The following is a 21782-nucleotide window of genomic DNA, read 5'->3' as shown; positions in this document are numbered from 1 at the left end:
ACTATTTATTAAAATGAAAAAGAAAGAAAAAAATAAATAAGAGGCCTGGGATCAAAAAACAGCCCTGGCGTTTGATACACGCCGGCCCTATTTTTGTCAATAACCTAGCTTGGAAATTAGGAACTCTGCCTTCCGAGTGAATCTTTCCACGAACCTCGCCGCAGTACAATCTTGAATATTTGTGGCTGCATGCATAAATTAACTTATCAAAATGAACCAAAGAGAAATTATGTAGTAGCCCATAGGGGTCCATACAATGCCCTTCTGGCATTTGCCCAAATTCCAGATGGCCAGTCCGTCACTGGTAATGATATTCAAGGTTTATGAGATATTATGTATATAAAATATTATGTATAATAAATAATATTCATATTATAAGACAAGGCCTTCAATCACATTGTTACTTTAGCACACAATTTTTATAAACTGCAAATTAACTCTAAGATATAACATAGGAAAGGGTACTTCTGGGATGTGTGTATCCTATTTTCTTTACTGGAGCCAATGAAATAATAAATATGAACCTGGAGGCAGTTTCAAGACTTCACGACACACATTGAATCCACTGTTGTTCTTTTGCTTGATTTGTGACGGTGAAATAAGCAGCCGGAAATTGAAACAACAAACTGCACATAGTCTGGTTAGTTAAACATTTTGTTTTTCTGGTACTTGTGTCAATCAAACTCCAAATCCCAGCATATGGATTATGTGTTTTTTTCCAAGAGCCTGATATAATCTGTATATATAATGCAGACTACAAGGTCACACAAAACATATGTATAGATCTATTCATACTGCAGGAAGTGCAGGTCACACCCATCTCAGGGTTGGTGTAAAAGGGGCTACTCTGCTAGAAGTAAAGGGAGAGAGATGCAGCTGCATTTATGAAATAAAAGAGATATGTGGGTGCACATTTTGTAGATGAGTATGTATCTCTATGTGTGTGTGTGTGTGTGTGTGTGTGTGTGTGTGTGTGTGTGTGTGTGTGTGTGTGTGTGTGTGTGTGTGTGTGTGTGTGTGTGTGTGTGTGTGTGTGTGTGTGTGTGTGTGTGTGTGTGTGTTGCAGGAATATTTAGCAGCAGAAGCATGTGTTTTCCCCGCCTTCCGTACAGCAATCTGTCACTTTCTCAAAAGGCGGAAATCTAATAAATCGTACTGATTGATTGATAGTGACTGTCCATTTTTCCTGCCCTTTCTCCCGTCCACTGTGACAGACTGACTTGAGTGACAGTGACAGTGAAGTTGGAGGAGGAGGGAGAAAGAGAGAAAGAGTATAACCTTAACATTCAGAACAATAACAATGATCAATAAGCCATTTGATTGATGCATTTTCTTTTTAATGGAAAAGCATGGTTTTGTATGTTGCCACAATAATGAGTCTGGATAAAAGCTCAGTGTATTTAAGAAAATAAATTGTTTTTAGTTTGTTTTGTAGGAAACACAGCTTAGCCTAGATTTTGGCTTGCATTCAGATTTAGCTCTCTTTTCATATTTTTCCTTTCATATACACAATACTGGTGCATTAAAACTGTAGTTCAACAGAAATTATGATAGTGAATTAATTAGAAAGAGACTTTACCTATAGTATACTTTGCTATTCATTTATTTAGCTTAGTTTCCACACATTTATAAAACCTTTGTTGACCCCTGAGCCAACAATGTTGATGTATTCTAAGCACATGGAAAATTGACTTTTCATTGGTCTTTTTCTGAACACTGTTGAGATTAAATTAGGAATAACTAGTTGTGTGTGGCATCAAAGTAAAAAAGTAAAAAAGATTAAGGTCTCTCCTCTGTGGCTCTCTTTTGTACTATCTCTGTGTGACGACCAACCCTCCTCCTCCTTCCTTTTACCCCTCCTCAATAACGCTAAGCGCTGAGGCTGTAGTCATAGCAACGAGCGAAGGCAGTGGCGTTGAGCCTCAGAGTTGTATTCAACGTTTCTCAGGAAGAAAAGTAATCAGAGAACTTCTGTTTAGTATGCTGAGGCAGTACTAGAGAAAGAGAGGGGGAGAGGGATAGAGATGGAAGTGTGGGAGACGGAAGCAGGAGGGTGGTGAAGAGATGAAAGGAAAGAAAGAGCTGGAAAAAAGAGAGAGAGAGAGAGAGAGAGAGAGAGAGAGAGAGAGAGAGAGAGAGAGAGAGAGAGAGAGAGATGGAGGGAAAAGGGTGGGAAGCCAGGCAGGGAGAAAACAAGACACAAATAAATACACAAAAAGGAGAAAAGGCAGTAATAGAGCTATAAAGCATCATACACATGCTGAGGTCTGCAGGCAAGGCAGCCTGTACACAGTCGTCAATAACAACACAATACTGCAGCTTTAGACATCCACAAAGGAGAATATTAGAACAAGAAATGTAAAAAAAAAAAGGACAGAAAGGTAGACATTCAAGAAAAAACAGCGAAGCAAACAAAAGGTACAGCATGGTGGGAGGTAAAATACAGAGATCCAGTCGTGTTTCAGCATACAAGAGAGACAGCGAGGTGTGTGTGTGTGTGTGTGTGTGTGTGTGTGTGGTGAGACCCAGTAATGCTCTTGCGTCAGACAGGAGCAAAGATGAGTCATAGAGGAATTGGAGGAGCCCCCCAAATGCTTATATGTGTGTGTGTGTGTGTGTGTGTGTGTGTGTGTGTGTGTGTGTGTGTGTGTGTGTGTGTGTAGGGAAATAGAAGTAGAGGCGTTGGACTGAAGGGACTGTGGTGACGTCATTGAATTCTCTGTTACACAATGAACCTGACAGGCGCTTCAAAAGACAGACAGGATGCCTTGATTCAAACCTTGAGCCTATCCATGAAGCCTTTTTTCAGTATGTATGTGTATGTATGTGTGTGTGTGTGTGTGTGTGTGTGTGTGTGTGTGTGTGTGTGTGTGTGTGTGTGTGTGTGTGTGTGTGTGTGTGTGTGTGTGTGTGTGTGTGTGTGTGTGGCTGGATTCGCAGTTGGAGTTGGGGAGGGATTTATTGCTTTTCTCCGCTAAAACGATTGCCCATGCCCAAACGTGTAGGATGAAAGAAAATTAAATGTCTGCTTGGGTTTTAACATTTGAACATAAATGGAGCACCATAGTGGACCAGTTATTGTGTGCAGGAGTGAGCGTGCATGTGGATAGACAAAACCCTGCTGTCTCTATGTGAAATATACACATCAACATAAAGATGATTCTGTCAACACATTGAAATCTATCATATGGAGAATAATTTCTCTTTACTAAAATCTGATCTCTATATAATCTTATTGCACATTTCCTATTATTATTTAATTACTAGTGCAGTGCCCGTTCAAAGACGTACCTGTTCGTTTTCGGAACGGGCTGATTGCTTGGCCTCCTGTATTATAATATATTATATTATAAAATAACTCACAGAGGGCCCTTAAAGTACTTAATATCCCACCCAACAGAATAATACTGACTTACTGTGTACTTCTACTTTAGAGGAAAACTTACTACTACATTTGCTTGACAGAGAAATGTTACTGGTTATGTTCAGATTTTACTCACAAAATATCACAATTAAAATATGATGCATAATTATTCATTACAGTGCTCATATTATGCTCATTTTTTAGGTTCATAATTGTATTTAGAGGTTGTACCAGAATAGGTTTATGTGGTTTAATTTTCAGAAAACACCATATATTTGTTGTACTGCACATTGCTGCAGCTCCTCTTTTCACCCTGTGGGTTGAGCTCTCTGTTTTAGCTACAGAGTGAGGCATCACACTTCTATCCCATCTTTGTTGGGAGTCGCACATGCGCAGTAGCTAGGTAAGCACTGCTAGCCAGTCAGTTGCAGAGCATGAAGTCGTGCCATGCTAGCAGCTAGGCGAGCATTATAACGTGTGTTACAAAGTGACGCACGTTCGTCACGGAAGTAAAGGCTGGACTACAATAGAGCTGTTTCACTTTGTAAACCTATAACATGCACAAAAAAGATATTTAACCCAATACAGGAAAGGGGAAAAGCAAAAATGCATAATATGAACACTTTAAACTATTCAGTATTATCTTAGAGTTGAAATCTCCACCTTAAACAGATGTTAAGTAAATGTAAGTACATTGTGCTGATATAATGCCTCTCTTTTCACTTGAAGTAAAAATTTGATGTTATAATGTGCGGTATTAACATTTTTACTATTAAAAGTTAATAGTTTTACTTCAGAAAAAAAAAGTTTTACATACTAACTAATAACATTCTCAGTTAGAGAAATGGTGAAAAGTAAAGTAGGACGCTGTTTGCCTTGGGCCCTAAAAGCATTTCAGTAAATCTAGTTTCACCAAAACCAATCATTTTATCATTTTAGTCAAACTGATTTCCAAGATTTTATCTTTTATTATTCATCATTATGTGATGAAAAACACCACCCGGCAAAGTTTGATTCACTTCACCTGTTTCACTGACTAGCAATTTAGATAACAGACACTCAACTGTCCAGAGGCCTGTACTACGAAGCAAGATCAACATGCCCTGGATCTCGTTCAGTTATCTGGCTTCACCTAACCTAACAACCGTGGTTCCGCATAAGCTGTATCACGACACTGGTTATCAACTAGTTAAGTCAACTCAGGGTTTCCCAATCCAGCGGCGCGCACGTTCACATAAAAGAGGCAGTGTTTGCGCACCACGAACAATCGCAAACATCTACCAGAGCCGCATATTTTACATAAGAAGAGCAAACTATAATTCTACATAAATATGAAGAACACAAACATGGTTTTACAGGCAAAATGCAGGAAGGAAAGCTGGCAAAAAAGCCAACGCTGTTTTACGTAAATCATAACGCTTATCCTATCAATATCACTTCCAGTGGTGTAGTCTATGTGATAGTAAGCTCCAAGATTTCTATATAGGCTACCCACTTTAAAATGCACAATGACACGTAACAACATAGGCTACTTTCCATTATATTTTTTATAAATTTTGAATTGTCATCCGTGCTTTTTTCTTAACATCTATAGGCTGAATAAAGGTATTTTTTTTACCGTAAATTGGTGCATTAAAGTGTATCGGAATGCAGGAAATGAAGTCGTTGATGCTTAAAACTTCCCTGGGGGAGGACACCTAGCCCCCCGTCCTCCTCCCCCAAAGGCAGATTCTGGCCAATATACAGCAGGCTAAACAGTAGGCCACACCCACTATAATAGCCTACATTAGACTACACTGGTCACTTCCCCATCAGTCAGGCACAGGATCTGACCATAATTACACTTTTGCTTTCCATGAACTGTCATTGCTTTAGCCTTTTATTTCAGTTGAAACCCTGGCAGTGGTAAGCGATCGTGAGAGAAAATAAAAAAAATATCAAAACATAATTCTAACCAATGTGCGTATTGGCAACACACGGCTGAGAAGCCGACAAATAGCCGATATGTAATTGCCTCCTCTTAAAATCTATGTCTTTCATAAACATACCCATCAGTGAATGTTAACGGGGTTGTCGGTCTCTAAATGTTTTAACTTTTATGAGCACACCTCTCTCTCTCTCTCTCTCTCTCTCTCTCTGCACCGAGCTCCGCCTGATGTTCTAAGAAAGGTGACGCCGTTATCAATCGAGTATTGATTGGTCAGTAGGCAATGCTTTACCGGTTGATCTCTAATCTCCAACTTAACCTGCTCCCGACCATGTTAGGCGTTCAGCATGAATTACCACGCCGATTTAACCCGATAACAAGTGATCCACCTTCATGATACAGAAAATCCTGGGTTGAACCTGAAGTTAGCTCACTAACGCCAAATCCTGCTTTGTACAGGCCTCTGCTGTTACATGAACTAATCCCAGAGATTAATTTACTCATGGACTCATAAGGTAAAGGTACTTTATTGTCACATACACATAGTGAAATTCATTCTCTGCATTTAACCCATCCCTCAAGGGAGCAGTGGACATCCATTTACAGCACCTGGGGACCAACTCCAGATCTGAGCCAGTGCCTTGATCAAGGGCACTGACTGGAGAACCTAGTACATGTTTTTGGTGGGGGAAACTGGAGCACCCAGAGGAAACCCACACAAACATTGGGAGAACATACAAGCTCCACACAGAAAGGCCCAGAACGACCTGGATTTGAACCCAGAACCTTCTTGCTGTGAGGCCACAGCAAGAAGCCTAACCATTGGGACACCATGCTGCATTGTAGATAACAGACACTCAACTGTCCTGCTGTTACATGAACTAATCCCAGAGATTCATTTATTCATGGACTCATGGCGGTGCGCTGCTTTAGAATGAAACGCTGAATGAAACTGCCAATTAGATTTATTTACTTATTAATCGAAGGTGCCGGATTGTTCCAGTTAGCTTTAACCCCTGGTTGAATGATTAAGAATGCAGCTTTGCAGTTACTCTAAAAACTATATATCAAAATCATAAAAAGACACACATAAACCATACCGTACACATAAACCTACATAAAAGTGGACAGAAAAACAAGCTAACCAAATCTTAAGCCAAGGTTTTGAAGGAACGATCTTTTAGCTTCCCAAGTTGTAAATTTGCCCAGGAAAACTATGCTTGTAATTTTATGAGGTTCCATCAGTCCTGACTTCTCTCGCTTGAGACTGCTGCTTGGACGGTATCTTGACCCATTCAAGGCTCATATCGTCATAATGCTCCAGTTCATGTTTTAGATGATCTGATTCATAAATGGCATAGAAGCAGAGTCCTCATCATCAGTGGCCTCGGTACATGTTTATTTCCAGAACTGATGTTATTAAACCCCTCCAATATAACAACATTACCTGCTATCACTTGCATCCAGCATGGCTTGAATAATAAAAAAAAATGTAACACTGTTACATACCCCGGGTCTTTGGTGACCCTATAAACATTGGAAAAATGACATTTTGAAGCCAGAATTTTTTTCCAAACGGAATACCAGGGAGTTGAGTCCAGCAGCGACTTTAAGAATTTAAATAAGAATCTTGTTTTTAACATCTTGTTTTAAGTTGAGGTGGTTCGGGCATCTGGTGAGGATGCCCCCTGGGCGCCTCCCTAGGGAGGTGTTCCAGGCACGTCCAGCTGGGAGGAGGCCTCGGGGAAGACCCAGGACTAGGTGGAGGGATTATATCTCTAACCTGGCCTGGGAACGCCTCGGGATCCCCCAGTCGGAGCTGGTTAATGTTGCTCGGGAAAGGGAAGTTTGGGGTCCCCTGCTGGAGCTGCTCCCCCCGCGACCCGACACCGGATAAGCGGACGAAGATGGATGGATGGATGGATGTTTTTAACTTTGAAAGTCCTAAAACCTGATTTTCTTCTTTTTTTTGCTGGACTTCATTTGACATGAGTGAGAGTATTACTAAAATAAACAACAGATTTTTTTTTTTAAACATATATACTCTATGTCAACCATTTTACTGTAGAAGAACCAGTTTTTTTCTCCAGGGAAAAAAATAAAACTAAGACACACACACACACACACACACACACACACACACACACACACACACACACACACACACACACACACACACACACACATTCTTGGAAAGAGTTTTTGTTTCCATAGCAACACAAAGGGCAAATAAGGTAGGGTTCCTGTGTAAGAGTGGGCGGAGTTAGTCACATAAGACCCTCCTACACCACATCCCATAATGCTTTCTTTTTTTAACTGGTCCAGTTGCTATGGATTCCACAGCCTCCAGGAGGTCACCACAGAGAGCACACATCCCCTCCTCTGCTTCATTTATCCTCCTTTTTTGAGGCTTTCCTAGAACACAAGACAGTGGTCTATAGCTGAAATGATGTATAATAATAAGACAGAGGAGGGAGAGAGACAGACAGGCGGCTCTAGAGACGGTAAAGGAAGGTGAGAACTAGCAAAAGAGATTGAGTGAGAGAGAGAGAGAGAGTGAAAGAGAGAGTGGGGGCAACAGCAAAAGAGACAAAGACTGACGACGAAGCTACTGACAGCAAAGAGAGAGAAGAGAAAGAGCTGATGACAGGGAGAGATGCCACGTCTACACACTTTAATAAGAATCTATGAAAGTGTTTGGCCTACTGCTCCACTGTAAACGTGGTTTACTTAATATTTGATGGCAATGACAAGAATATTTAATATGAGGCTTTCCCTTCCTGCTCCTTCATTTGTCTTCTTTTCCCCGTTTTCTATTTCAATTCAGCCTCGTTGAGCCTTTTTGAAAAGACTGACCGGTTCAAGATACACATCAGTGAATAAATATAATGTCAGAAAACTCTGGCTGTCTGAAATCACTTTCACTATTTCTAATCTAATATTATTCACTATATATTAACATTGTTGTGCACTATATTTACTGTCCATCATTTTATTTGAATACTGAGTGTCAAATGTATGCACTATACGGCGCCCTCAAAAATTCCAGTGGCACTCTGCTAATCCCACAAGCTAATGAAGATTTTAGTAATGTGTAAATCTGTTGCTAAGAAACATCTGTTGTGCCATCCAACCAAAAACAATTAAGGAAGTTGATGTAGCACCATGAGCTGTAACGGAACTTCCAAAACAATTTTAAGCAAACTGCTAATGATTTGTTAATGTAGGTATGACTTACTTTTATTTCTATATGAATAGGTGGAACAATGTGTGTTTCAAAGTTAGTATTATATATAAATTCATACAGTTATAATAAGTGGGAAATACCTGAGTATGCTAATCTATCTGACATTATTATGTAAATGCTAATTCAGCAGCATTCACAGTATTGTTATCCAATTCTTCATTTTTCAACTTTCTTTGGTCGCCTCTAACTTCTGTATAGGTTCAGCTACAAAAAACATTCAAATATCAAAATGTTCAGCTTTTTAAGCACATGATGGGACTTCTTCAACATTTGTTCTGCTATTTATACTTTTTTAAATATTAAGCTTTTTTCAAAAGAAATTTACAATTAAAGTCAATGAGAGCAGGCTTCAAATCCTTCAAATCCTCTTCTACTTCAAAACCTATCTCCTCCTTCATACTTTCACCTATAGACGCAATTGAAACTTTAAACCATTCATGAAAAATTCAGCTGTTCAAAAGTTGGATATGTTTTACAGTTTTTGTGAAATCACTGTCTAGGTTTAGTGTTTATTTCAGTATAGTATAGTTTTTGAATAATCTGCCTCAGAGCGACAAGATGATCGGTGGATCTTTCATTGACGATAATGTTATTTATCCTCATCCACTACTGAGCCAAAACGCAAACGCAGAGTATTTTGAAACTGCAATTTCAGAGTCATTTATTTTTATCTACACAAATTATATACCAATAAATTCACAAAGGCCTTCTGGCGCTCACGATAAGGTCATTTTACTTGACACCTTTAGTTTAGGCTGTCTGAGGCTTCTTTTGACAGGTCGCTCTCTGTGTCCCTTAATGGCAGCAGTTTGACACTGGTGACACGTCGTAAGCTGATTACAGAGATCAAAGCCATCTCCTCTGTGTTTACAAACATGGCCACTGATTAGTAAGCATGACGCAGCATTTTCGCCACACAGTCAAATTGCAACTACAGACAGTAATATGAAGATTAACACAACATTACGGTTAATTTACACACACACACACACACACACACACACACACACACACACACACACACACACACACACGGTTCTTAATTGGTCATGTGCCCCTGGGTGGCCTAGTGCTAGAGGTTCTGTCCTTGATGAAGGGGCCGCAGGTTTTATTCCGACCTGAGGCTCCCAAGGAAATGTGTCATTTTCTTTATGTGTCGTAATTAACTTAAAAGACACTCAGTCACTCGATGTCTCCATCAGAACGTATCACACAGCGTGGCACAAACATTGTCTGATGCAAAGCACGAATGTTGCTGAACGAATAGCAGATTTATTCCACCAAAATGCCACAACAAAACTGAAACCGCAAGCCCCGGTTAAACCACCACTGCAAACCCTTACGTTTAAAACAACATCGGCTTTTTCTAATACAGCCAGTACTTGTAAAAAACTTTAGCTCACACTGCGAGCTGTGTACTGTGTTATTGTGGAGATAGGTCTGGCAATGCGATACATAGATGGCCTGCCCATTATACCGCTTTCACACCAATGAACAGGCGTATTACCAGGGTTGTCTGATCAGGGTTCAACCCTCCTTTTGGAAATTCAAACCAAGCCAGTCAACATGGCTATATACCTGGTATGACAATTCAGAGATCACCTGGGTCAACCTGGGAACAATGCATAACAATTACCTTAAATTCTAGAAATGGGCGGGGCTTTACACGTCACAGTCAATGAACAGCTAATATCACATACTCCAGTCCAGCTGTATACCAGCAGAACTGTTTTGTAGCTACTTGAAACTGTCATTGTACAGGAGAGAGAGAGAGAGAGAGAGAGAGAGAGAGAGAGAGAGAGAGAGACGTAGGAAATGATACAGGGTCTGTATTTATTTCACATCCCAAAGACGATAAATATAGAAAATGTATCTTGATGATGGTTCCGCAGTGACTACATTCTGATTCCTCCTCCTCTGCGTACTGTATCTAAGGAAGTAGGTTGCCCTAGTATCGATTTTTGACCATTTTAAGACATGACCTGTGTCCGGTCAGATATGTCAACCATATTCCACGACATTTTCTACTCTTCAGTCTAAATAAGCAAGCTAAGCTAATGTTAGCTTTGACAATTGATTTAGTTAGCTTCATACAGTGACACCTGCCAGTTTCTGGCTTTGAATATTTAGTAAACACTAATCGGTTCATAAAAACTAGTTTGTGTGGTGGAACTCGTTTTAATTTAGTGATGCACAAATCTCCACTTATAGTAAACACTCAACATTACAACTAAGCTAACTAAGTGAACTTATGAAACAACATAGTATGTATTATATAGAGGGATCTCAGATACAGAAAATGTGTTTGACAGACATTATATCTGCACTTAAAGGAACACGCCGACTTTTTGGGAATTTAGCTTATTCACCGTAACCCCCAGAGTAAGACAAGTCGATACATACCCTTCTCATCTCCGTGCGTGCTGTAACGCTGTCTGACGGCTCCAGCATTAGCTTAGCCCAGCACAGATCCTGCAGGTAACTGGTTCCAACTAGCCTACTGCTCCGAGTGGCGGGAAGTGACAAAATAACGCCAACATGTTTCTATTTACATGTTGTGATTTGTAGAGTCTCGCGTGTACAAAAACAACGTAACATGAGACACATTCATCTTCTATCCGTAAAACAAACCGGGAACTATATTCTCAGACAGGCTTGCTGCAAGCATATCCTCCGCCCAGAAGTACTATATTCTTCCGCCTGAGAATATAGTTTCCGGTTTGTTTACGGTTAGAAGATGGCTGGTGTTCATGTTATGTTGTTTTTTGTACAGGCTACAAATCACAACATGTAAATAGGAACATGTTGGTGTTATTTTGTCACTTATTCGGAGCAGTAGGATTACTGGAACCATTCACCTGCCTGTTCTGTTATGGGCTGATGCCGCTGGAGCCGTCAGACAGCTTTACAGCACGCACGGAGATGAGAAGGGTATGTATTGACTTGTCTAACTCTGGGGGTTACGGTGAATAAGCTAAATTCCCAAAAAGTCGGCGTGTTCCTTTAAGAACATAGCATTATCCAAAGGTTAGGAAAATGTGCATGTTGTAGAATACTGTAAATAGTGTTGTATAGTGTGTTGCAGCGTGTGTAATGTGTAAATTGTGTTTTCTTTTTATTGTATTCTGTATCATCATTCTTACATCGTAACCCTTGTACCACACTTCTTTGACAAATACTGTACTTCATTATGGCCTGCCTATAAAGCACAATGGACTTTGACAGAGACAGAGAGAGAAATGCAAATAAGAAACAGACCAACCAGCAGCGAGACACGGCTTTAAAGGGAGAAAAGCGAGGGCCTGGTGATGAAGAGTAACAGCTGCAGATATGTTTCCCTACACGTAGCAGTGAACCTGATGGCTATCTATGTCGCCGTGCACATTTTATTACTCCATTAAATAACCCACTGACTAACAAAGAAACAGGCCAAGTGTGGGTACCAAACCATTAATAACAGGCATAAACCTCAGAAAATGGATTGTGCTATCCGTGTGGAGCAATGGAGTGCAGATGGGTTGGTAGATTCATGTTCAGAGGAGAAGTAGGGAAGAGGGGAGGCACAATTTATGGAGTGAGAATGAGGGGTTAAGTTTAATTCACTTTCACTTCGAGCAGGTTAGGATAATATCTTAGTTTTCACACTACAACCTCAACCCAGTAGATTAACCTGGTTTAAGCCTACAGTCCCAGTCTGTGACAGTCTCAACTGAAATGAACTGTTGTGTTTAACAGCAAATTAATACAACAATCAAACAGGCTCCACAGGCTCAGTTCATATTAGAGTTTAATGAAATGACCAAATGTCTCAGAGTGCCTATGAGTTCCTGTGTGGGATTATCTGCTGATTTATTCTTTCTGACTGGAACTCACTCTGATGTTTGATGGTACAATTTAAGGTCGAATTGAACATTTGTTTTAATTAACTGAATTTCACTCACATACAAGGGTGTAACTTTGGTTTGAAAAGTGGAGGGGCACAAAACAGTGGGTCTGGGGGTCCGTCAAAAAAATAAATGTTTTCGTTTTGAATACCATTTCCTGCATTTCTACATACATTTCTACAGACTATTATGATACAAAATCCAGAAAATAATTCAGTTGATCACAATGATAAATTCTTCCAGAAAAGAATAATACTTAACTATGTATAAGAAAAATATGTCTTACTTTCTTTATTGTTTTAAATGGGGGCCAATTACCGTATAAATAAAATAATATCAAACAAATTTGTGGGGGGGACACAAACAGGATTTTGAAAAGTGGGTGGGACATGTCCCCCCTGTCCCCAGTGGAAATTACGCCCTAGCTCACATACATACATATACATATATATATATATATATACACACACATATATATATATATATACACACATACATATACACATATATATATATACACACACATACATACATACATATACACATATATATATATATATATACACACACACATATATATATATATATATATATATATATATATATATATATATATATATATATATATATATATATATATATTATTATTATAAATATATATATATATATATATATATATATATACATATATATATATATATAGATAACGTTTTGCTGACTCACACAAACTGGCTCACACATGTTTTCTCATACATTTGACTGTTGATCAGTTGGTTGATCACTGACAGTACATTTTTTATATTTAAGCTGGCCAATTAATTTGTGCCTTCCTTGTAAGCTTAAAGGCATATGTATATACTCTTTGTCTGAGGGAATAAAGCAATGCTTTCTCACCAGTATCCCCTATAGTTAAATCAAATTATACACTGATCAGGGGTACGGTGAGGAGTGAAATGTTTGCAGCACTACTTTAAGATGTATTGAAATTCCTGAGTGAACCTAAAATGTGAAAAGCTGCGTGACAAATAGCTTCAAATGCATGATGTTGCAGAATTAAAGAGAACTAAATGTAGAGCGTCTGTCAGAGAATGGTAATGACTCTAAAGATGCTTTAAGGAATAACCCTCACCCTCAAAATGATAATTTGTAAATCAATTGATCAATTACTCACCCTGTGTTTTATTGAATTCTTGAAGAAAAATTTTTTTTTCTCGCATGCCTCCATGGTGAACGAAGAATCTAAAAATGGAGACAATTTGTTTTGAATTGAAGTAAATGCCGTGCAGCCCCCTAATACTGTACTTCCTATTACTTTTTGAGGGTGAGGGATTCCTTTATCAGCTCGCTAAATCTTCATCCTTTCTTACATTCACTGTACTGACTTTATACTCTCTCTCTTTCTGTTTGTGTGTGTGTGTGTGTGTGTGTGTGTGTGTGTGTGTGTGTGTGTGTGTGTGTGTGTGTGTGTGTGTGTGTGTGTGTGTGTGTGTGTGTGTGTGTGTGTGTGTGTTTATGTTGTGTTCAAAGGTCGGAGGTCACACCATGTTACCAATCCGTTGGATGCCCCCTGAAAGCATCATGTACAGAAAGTTCACCACAGAAAGTGATGTTTGGAGTCTCGGTGTTGTTCTCTGGGAGATCTTCACATATGGAAAACAGCCTTGGTACCAGCTCTCCAATAATGAGGTACAGTATAAAGTCACAGTCACTTATCCGTCACAATGGTGTAATGTGACATCTAAACAAAAAGGAGTCAAAGTACTAAGCAACATAGTTTTATGTAAATGTTACCACGGAGGCACCTCCACCTTAATAAGTGATGGCACACAAGAAGTCGCAGCCCCGAGATATGAGAAAACAGCCCTTCAGTTAAAAATAAGACTAAATATTTGATCAGTTTTGTGTGCAAGTTTCTAATCAGTATATGCTGTGCGAATCCTTTGGCCTGAGTCATCTCAGTATATATATATATTTTTTTTACACTTGACAAACCCCAAGAGATTATTTTATTAGTCCATATTATAGTCATAGTTGCGTTCAAAAGCCGTCACAATATAACAAGGTGATTCTCGTTCACTTCACTTTAAAGAAGTAGCCTGATCAATATTGCATTAAGAGCTTTGAATTTTTAGCAGGGATCTATTCAGTTTGGGTAACAAAACAACAAAGATGGATCAGAGGCAGGTTGTTTTAGTCATCTCAGTATATAAAGCTAAAATGTCTTAAATTAATTGTGAGGTATGGCAGAGCTGAAGAGCTTGGAGCAAATTACTGCACTAAAAGCTTTTCTTGGGCTGTTTTGCTGGTATTTTGGCCTGCCTCTGGATTAGTCGAAACAGACCCGTGCTATCCAGCCACACATCAAACATCCCAAAGTTACGTCAGGCTGAACCTTGGGGGAGATGTGTATAAATTATGCACAATGTAGAATATTCTCATTGAGTGTTGCAGCCATAAAAAAACATGGATTCTTGGAAGATGTAAGATTTCACTCAGTGTTAAAATCTTATAGCCTCACTTAAAAGCTGGAACAAGCTGATAGAGAATATATGTCACAACCAAGCAAACAAATAATTAAAAAAGTAAACTATTGGCTGTTTTATTTATATATATATTCTGAATTATTAATAACTGACAGTCCTTCAACCTTTCACCTTAACCTTATGATGTCTTTTGGTTACAGATTCTAAGCATGTCAGCAGTCCCTTTTCTTTTGATGTACTGTTTACATCCAAAATCAACCTTTAACCCCTTCAATGGTCTTCTTTTCCCATTTACATATATTAAAGGTTTCTCAATTCGCAGTTCACTCACCTCCAGAACCAAATCTGACTCAGCTCAGATATCTCTTACACAGGATATGGCGTTTTGTATGCGTCAAACTGATAACAATCACATAATGAGTAGGTAGCTGCTTGATTAGCATAATGATGATTACAAACTAAATTCTTAATAATGTAGAGATTTAGAATGAAAATCTTAATGTATTGCATATTTTGAATGGATACATTGCAGTTTGGAAGACACACCTGCTTTTTGGAGCTCAGTAGCAGCCATTAATTGGTTTGCCACACACACACACACACACACACACACACACACACACACACACACACACACACACACACACACACACACACACACACACACACACACACACACACACACACACACACCCCTTTTAATGGTTGAGGAAATTATAAAACGCTTAATTATATTGCAGGCTAATAACGGTATAGATATTTTACAAACCACTGCGAGGGAATGATATATACTCTTTGTACCAGAGCGCTCTACTCTGCAGTGTGAGTTACCAAAAGTGCTGAGACATTGGATTTGATTTGTCTGGTTGACTGCTCCAGTGTCGTCCAACTTCATCACTCCAGTAAATAATTTATTCACAGTGACATTTTCACTGTATGCCACTGCAGTGAGGTGAAACAACTTCACCAAGCAGATGCTCCGTTATGTTCAACGCGCAGAAAGTTGTGACTTTGTTGAGAACGTTCTGGTTTTCTTTTTTGTTTTGTTTTGAAAAATTGCATTACATGTCACACTTTTTATCCAAAGCGACTTACAATTGCTACATAATTATGTCAGAGGTCACACAGCTCTGGAGCAACAATGGGTTAAGTGTCTTGCTCAGGGACACATTGGTTGATGTATCGCAGTGGGAATTGAACCCAGAGCTCCCACACCAAAGGCATGTGTCATATGCACTGCGACATCACCACCAAATAAAGACTACCGCTGACATAAAACGCAATGTCTGTCCTTCTTCCTCTGTAGGTGATAGAGTGTATAACCCAGGGCAGGGTGCTGCAGCGCCCCAGGACCTGTCCAAAAGAAGTATATGACCTGATGCTGGGCTGCTGGCAGCGAGAGCCGCACATGAGACTCAACATCAAAGAAATCCACTGTCTGCTCCTCAATCTGGCCAAAGCCTCACCTGTATACCTGGATATACTGGGCTGAACACAGGATGAGGCCCGAGGATGTGTGTGTGTTTGGGTGGAGATGATTACTGTACCTTAGTGTGTATGTGCATTTGAGGTTGCGCATGTGTGTGTGTGTGTGTGTGTGTGTGTGTGTGTGTGTGTGTGTGTGTGTGTGTGTGTGTGTGTGTGTGTGTGTGTGTGTGTGTGTGTGTGTGTGTGTGTGTGTGCGTGCTAGGGTGCACACGGTGACACCTGTGAAATAAATGAAGTGTGGTCGTGCTGTACAGGATGTGAAGCTATTATCAAACTCTTAAAAGGCAATCAAAATATTCCTCAACTTATCCCCAACTGCGTCTTTCCTCCCTGCCAATTTCCTCTCCTTTGTGCATCTCTACTCCTTCCCTCTTTCCTTCCCGGAAAGACATTTGCTAAGAGTAATTTAACTTTTGGGGGAAAAAAAGCTTCTCACTTCTTTTCAAATGCTTCAAACTGACTCGGGGCTAAATTGATGAAAACCGGATTAACAGGACTTTAAAATTTATAAATTGAATGACTCATCCCTCGCTGACTGTCGGACAACAGGACTTGTTTGAACATCCGGAAATTTCAAGGAGGCGCAGCGTTGGGAGGATTTCCGGAAGCTTCTATCCTTTTGCGTGTAAATATGAGACTGTACGACGGTAAGACATTTCAGAGGAAATGGCTCTGTGCTATGTCGAGCCATAAAGACACTGTGTTTTCCCCTCTCACCCTGTCTGTGTGTCTGTATGTTCCTCAGAACTGTACATGAGTGTTAATGTCAGTATTCATCCAACATGGCCAGAGGAAATGACTGATGATTAACACACTGGTACACATACAGTATATTGACTGGAACAGAAAAATAACCTGGAAAAGTAAACACAAAATCTGGTTTTCTGCCTGTCCGATGAAATTAAGAGGAGAGATGACAAAGATTATTTTGGGTTGGCCAATTTCACTTAAAAAAAACGATCACTAACAATACAGTGCCTACTAAAGCTGAACTGAACTGCTGTGGGGGGAAATGGCAAATGGATTCTAGTATACTGTAATTGTGAATTCTAGAAGTGTAAAAAAAAAAAAAAAAGGTTGATTTATCTGGCACTGATCTATAATCTCTCCTCATGCAACAGTCTGATATACATGATTATGAGGATATAGGAACTCACATCCGCATACTGTTTTCTGTTACATATTTACTTTGCTCAGGCCTGGACTGCACTGTCATACAGCACACGGTAACATGATGATGACTACATTTTATTTTTTTTCCCCCGAAGTGACAGATGCTTCACTTGTGATGTCAAGCGCTCGGTCGGAGGTCAATTGATTAATTTGTCTGCAGCTGTCTGACAATCGTGAGGTCTTGGTGTTGAGGGGATGGGGGGGGGGTGTAAAAGTTGCTAAGGGAGGCTGGGTTCTGAGTGGTCAGATCACGGTCAGATGTGTGGGCGACGGCGCTGTAGAAGGTGTGGTTCAATTGGTCAACCCATATTAAATCATCAAGGCTCTCAGCACTTAGACATCCTTAAAAACCACATCTGTGCTAGAGAGTGTAACCTACCACAGTGTAACACACACACACACACACACACACACACACACACACACACACACACACACACACACACACACACACACACACACAAAAAACGGGAAGGAAATTGAATTGTGCATGTTTTATTATTTGAGCGGTGCAGTGCTTTAGCCAGGCCCCGTCCACTGTAATGGTGTAATGTATATTTCATTACAGCCTAATGGGCTCCATTAGCACAGTCTCCTCACAGACATTCAAGACTTATTGTTTTATGGCTGAGAAGGAAAGATGGAGGGATGGAGAGGAGAGGTAAAGGAGAAGAAAACATAGAGAGAGGTGGGGGGAGGGGGGACTGGAATGAGGAGCAATGGAGAGGAGAAATAAGAGGAGAGGTAATAATGCATAGTGGGAAAGAAATGGAGAGGAAAATTTAGAACGGAAGCAATGGAGTAGAAAAGAGAAGAGGATGAGGAGTTAAAAAGGTATGAATGGGTCCTGTAGAGAAAGATGAAGGAGAAAGAGAAGATAGTGGAGTAAAAAAGGAAGGGAGAGGGGGGAATGAGAGGAGGTGTGAATGTCCTCAGGGAGAAAGTGAAAGTGAACATCCATCATTACTGTGGCCTGCAGGTGTCCTGTAAAGCCACAACTTTTACTTTACCCATCACATTCCTCCGGCTGGCCTCAAACCACATGCACACGCAAACACACTTCACACACATTTTACTGGCAATCCCCCAACAGCTTACACTGAAAATGAACTCTAATGCACCAGACATCCCCATTATTGAGAACCACTTCACTCACTTACAGTACAGCTCACATACTGTATCTGGTCAAAATGCTTACAGACACCTCTGTATATACAACGGCTCACATGCATGCAAGGAAACACATTTAATGTTTGTTTTTGCATTTTACTGGGGCATATTTTACTCTTTAAAGACAAGAATCACAATCACTGAGGTTTCACTAACAGCCATTTGAATGAGCTGTAAAACATCAATCAATCTGGAATTCTAAGTCTTTTTGTTCATTAATAGCAGCACTTGATAGTAATGATGTTTGTGAACTTGAAAATGTTGATTTGATTGATTTATAGTATAATTTATAAATTAAGGAGCCTTTTGTACATTTCTTTCTATATCTAAGGTTGCCTTTTGCAACAACAAAGTGAAAATTGATAACTGGTTTAATTAACTATGTTTTAGCTATTGTGTAAGATAATCTTGAGTGTATATGTATTGTTATGTCAGGCTCCCCCTTAACAGCTGCCTAGCCTGTCCTCATGTTCAGCATACTCCACAACAGGGATGGATGTTTCACCTGTCTGCCACAGTTGTAGATTTATTTGGACACTTTGCAAAATTACTGTCACCTGTCAGAGCATGAGTGTGAGGGGTTAATGGCTGCAGCCTTGACAAGGCAGGCTAACAAGGTCCTCAAAATCCATCCCTGCTGTATAGTCAAGTAGAGTTTGCACTGAGTTAGCACACTCGAAACAATAAAAAAAAAAAACTTGCCACACAATAACGCTGCGCAATAACAGAGGGCAGGGTGTGTGAGGGCCTGTGCAAGAAACAAACAGGGTGCATATAAACGCCTACGATGTCAAAAGAGTGGAGTACGTCAACGCAACATCTCAGCTGGCTGCACTGTGTACCTGATGTGTTTCCTTTTTGTTTTTAAAGAATGAACTGTGTCAAGTTGAACAATGGTGATGTTTTTTGACAGTTATAGGAAGAGGCTGTGAGAGAGGGGTTTGTTACGATGAGGACTTGTCAGCACAACGCAGGTGCGCTCTGTAAACCTTTACATGTAACTCCAGCTAAAGATCAGCTGTCTTTGCATCAATGCCTCAGATCAAAGATATTGGTCAAACAAAGAGAAAAAAACAACTGCTTTGAATGGACACCTCAGAAAAGGAGGGACTGACAATCACAGACTTCTCTCTTTCTCCCTCTTCTTCAAGTGACCTACTGTAAAATAGACTACTCAACCAACTTTCCTCTTCTATGCTGCCTATACTGTACGTGATAGTCTTAAAACTTGGTCTCTAGAAGTGCTACTTTTTTTTGTAAAATGAAATAACAGCGAGAGGAATGAACAAAATACATGTACAAATGTGAATAAGCTGCTGAAAGAAATAAGCGTCGCTAACTGCTGTGTCCGAGACTGTGTCAGTATGTAGATTGTGATATTTTCTTCTTTTTGTCTTAGAAGTGGAGGGCAGAGAAATTGGGTAGATGCGTGGGACTCTCAAATACACAAAATGACATACAGCTGCCTCTAGATTTGTTTGCTCATTCTCCCGGTCGTGTGTGTGCGTGCATGTGTGTGTGTGGAGAAGACTGATTAATGCCAGAGTGAGTAAGGAGGGGTCCGTAGGCCGGGTTCAGACTCCAGCCGAATCCTAGTTCAAATGCAATGAGATTCAACGAAGGAATCAGGAATTGGCTTGTTGTTGCTGTTCACCAATTCATGATAAATGACTTTGCCCAGTCTTGTAGGACTGAAGTTGGGTTTATGGCAGCTAAGATTTATGGAATCACTCTATTGCTTTAGTTATGACTAAAATGTTCTCTCTCTCTCTCTCTCTCTCTCTCTCTCTCTCTCTCTCTCTCCTCGAATGTAATACCACAAAAACTGCTTAACTACTGCAAAAAAGAAAAATGAAACTGTGATTTACTATATGCAGTATCTCTGTTTTTCAGTATTTTTTCTGTTCTGTGCCATTTTTCTTTGTGTTAAGAAGGTTTCGCCGCTGCCACCGTGGTAGCAAAAAAAAGGAGGATGTTGGATGTTTTGTGGATGCTTAAGTTAAAATGTTTTTTTTCAATGCCTAGAAATTATCCTCAAAATGTAAGAAACATCTTTATTGCAAAGCACACAAGGTAATTAAATGCTTAAAATGTTCAGCAGCCAATGTCTGTCTTTGCAATCAGGTTGTTGGGTATAAAGCAAAGGTTTCAATGCCATCCATTTGTGCTCTGCGGGTGAACACACACACACACACAGAAACACACACCAGAGAGAACTGTACAGTCATACAGTTGCGTGATGGAAATGATCGCAGTGAGTCATGATGGTAATGATGATGATCATATGATTTCTCTCTGAAGGTGGCGCAGTCTGTCGTGATACAATGTAATTAATAAAGTGTTATGTCACATCAAAGGTCCCACAAGTGAATATACTGAAAAGTAAGTGTGTGTGTGTGTGTGTGTGTGTGTGTGTGTGTGTGTGTGTGTGTGTGTGTGTGGTGTGTGTGTGTGTGTGTGTGTGTGTGTGTATAAAGTGAGGGGCTTTGTAAGAAACAGAAGAAATGCTTGGGCATGCTCAAGGCAGTGTGAGAGAAACAGAAAAATACATTATATTCACTTCAGTGATAGAGCTGGAGTGTTTGAGTGATGCCACATCTCTCCCGTTCAAGTAATCTCAGTAATTCCAGTCTTTTAAGAAAAAAAAACACTTGCTTATTTTGCAGATTAGGAGCGAGTGTGGACTTTTGCAGGGAATTATTCAAGCAAATTGGACAGGAGAGTACGTCTAAATCCCTGATGTAATTAAGCAACAGCTGAATTAATATGTTCTTTTTACACAAAGCTCTGTCTCCAATTTATCTTTTAATAAAAACGTCATTGGAAAGGAAATGAGAAATGTACAAGGCAGCACAAAATCCACCTTGGTGTGTGTGGGTGGATGAGGAGGAAGGGAAAGTAGAGTGTGTGAGTGTGTGTGTGTGAGCGTGAGCGTGTGAGTGTGTGAGTGTGAGTGTGTGTGTGTGTGTGTGTGTGTGTTAAGCAAGTGGTAGTAGTGCTCTCCTTGGTGTACAGTGGAGAATCCCTGCACTCAGCACTTATACCT

At 39.9% G+C, this 21782-nt stretch overlaps 1 protein-coding gene across 3 annotated transcripts in view; it reads left to right on the top strand.

The window, feature by feature from the left end:
• Positions 1-21092, top strand: part of ntrk2a (neurotrophic tyrosine kinase, receptor, type 2a) — a 104491-nt gene extending 83399 nt beyond the window's left edge. For 2 of the 3 annotated variants that reach the window (XM_039803632.1, XM_039803631.1), the window contains exons 20-21: positions 13950-14108; positions 16212-21092. In XM_039803632.1, the coding sequence (XP_039659566.1) occupies positions 13950-14108; positions 16212-16397 (345 nt within the window). In that variant the 3' untranslated portion in view covers positions 16398-21092. The remainder of the gene's footprint in view (positions 1-13949; positions 14109-16211) is intronic. The other variant, XM_039803633.1, reaches the window with a different exon arrangement.
• Positions 21093-21782: the final 690 nt, after the last annotated feature.

Source organism: Perca fluviatilis, chromosome 6 (genome assembly GCF_010015445.1).
Source record: "Perca fluviatilis chromosome 6, GENO_Pfluv_1.0, whole genome shotgun sequence".
NCBI lineage: Eukaryota > Metazoa > Chordata > Actinopteri > Perciformes > Percidae > Perca > Perca fluviatilis.
This window is presented reverse-complemented; position numbering and strand designations above follow the sequence as displayed.